At 45.1% G+C, this 1340-nt stretch overlaps 1 protein-coding gene across 1 annotated transcript; it reads left to right on the forward strand.

Moving 5' to 3' along the window:
- Positions 1–160: 160 nt before the first annotated feature.
- Positions 161–1245, forward strand: J056_000982 (uncharacterized protein; the record flags this gene model as incomplete). The annotated part of the gene is made up of 2 exons (XM_009270610.1): positions 161–432; positions 639–1245. The coding sequence occupies 2 exons, from the start codon at positions 161–163 to the stop codon at positions 1243–1245; spliced, it is 879 nt and encodes a 292-aa protein (XP_009268885.1).
- Positions 1246–1340: the final 95 nt, after the last annotated feature.

Below are 1340 nucleotides of genomic sequence, written 5' to 3' on the forward strand. Positions count from 1 at the left end.
GTGTGGGGGCGAGAATGGCTTGGGACATGACGATCTATGCCAGCAGCGTGAGAATGTGCGCTTAGGTCGCCATGAATACATCAAGAAAGTTCTCGTGAAGGCTTTAACAACGGCTCCCAACTCCAAACTCAACACTGAGCCTGTTGTTAAAGGGACTTCTATGAGAACCGACTTTCGTATTTCTGGTGATGCTTCCTTCAAGGGGGGGATTAGTGAGTATGATTTGACGATTATCTCACCTACTGCCAGCGCCAAGACATCGGCGACGGACCTGGATGGGTTACAGTTTGCGGACAGGTACAGGGCGGAGCTCAGCTTTTATGAGCGAGAAAAGTACAATCGGTACCAAGGTAAGACGGATACACCGTTTGTGCCATTGTTGATCACTGCCGGTGGTTATCTTACGGATACTTCGCGCGATGTCTTCAAGAAGTGGCGTCAGGTAGTTCCGCACTTTGAGATGCTATCTCGAACTATCTCACTCGGGCTTATTCGTGCTAGGGCAGCCTATTTCGAATTCTAGACAACGATTACATCAAGAAATTATTATTTTTAACTTTTTATTTTTAAAGATTTTTGGTAATTGTATCGACAATAATTAAATGCTTGTTCACCTAACCTAACCTTCCGTACAATAGATCACTTACTCTTTCTGATACAGAAGTGTCATACGCCTTGCACATCAGAACCCTTTGTCCAGGATCAAGCCCACGATGCATCAAGTGTGGGGGCGAGAATGGCTTAGGGCATGACGATCTTTGCCAGCAACGTGAGAATGTGCGCTTAGGTCGCCACGAATACATCAAGAAAGTTCTCGTGAAGGCTTTAACAACGGCTCCCAACTCTAAACTCAACACTGAGCCTGTTGTTAAAGGGACTTCTATGAGAACCGACTTTCGTATTTCTGGTGATGCTTCCTTCAAGGGGGGGATTAGTGAGTATGATTTGACGATTATCTCACCTACTGCCAGCGCCAAGACATCGGCGACGGACCTGGATGGGTTACAGTTTGCGGACAGGTACAGGGCGGAGCTCAGCTTTTATGAGCGAGAAAAGTACAATCGGTACCAAGGTAAGACGGATACACCGTTTGTGCCATTGTTGATCACTGCCGGTGGTTATCTTACGGATACTTCGCGCGATGTCTTCAAGAAGTGGCGTCAGGTAGTTCCGCACTTTGAGATGCTATCTCGAACTATCTCACTCGGGCTTATTCGTGCTAGGGCAGCCTATTTCGAATTCTAGACAACGATTACATCAAGAAATTATTATTTTTAACTTTTTATTTTTAAAGATTTTTGGTAATTGTATCGACAATAATTAAATGCTTGTTCACCTAA

The sequence above is a fragment of the Wallemia ichthyophaga genome, assembly GCF_000400465.1.
Source record: "Wallemia ichthyophaga EXF-994 unplaced genomic scaffold scaffold13, whole genome shotgun sequence".
NCBI classification, from domain to species: domain Eukaryota; kingdom Fungi; phylum Basidiomycota; class Wallemiomycetes; order Wallemiales; family Wallemiaceae; genus Wallemia; species Wallemia ichthyophaga.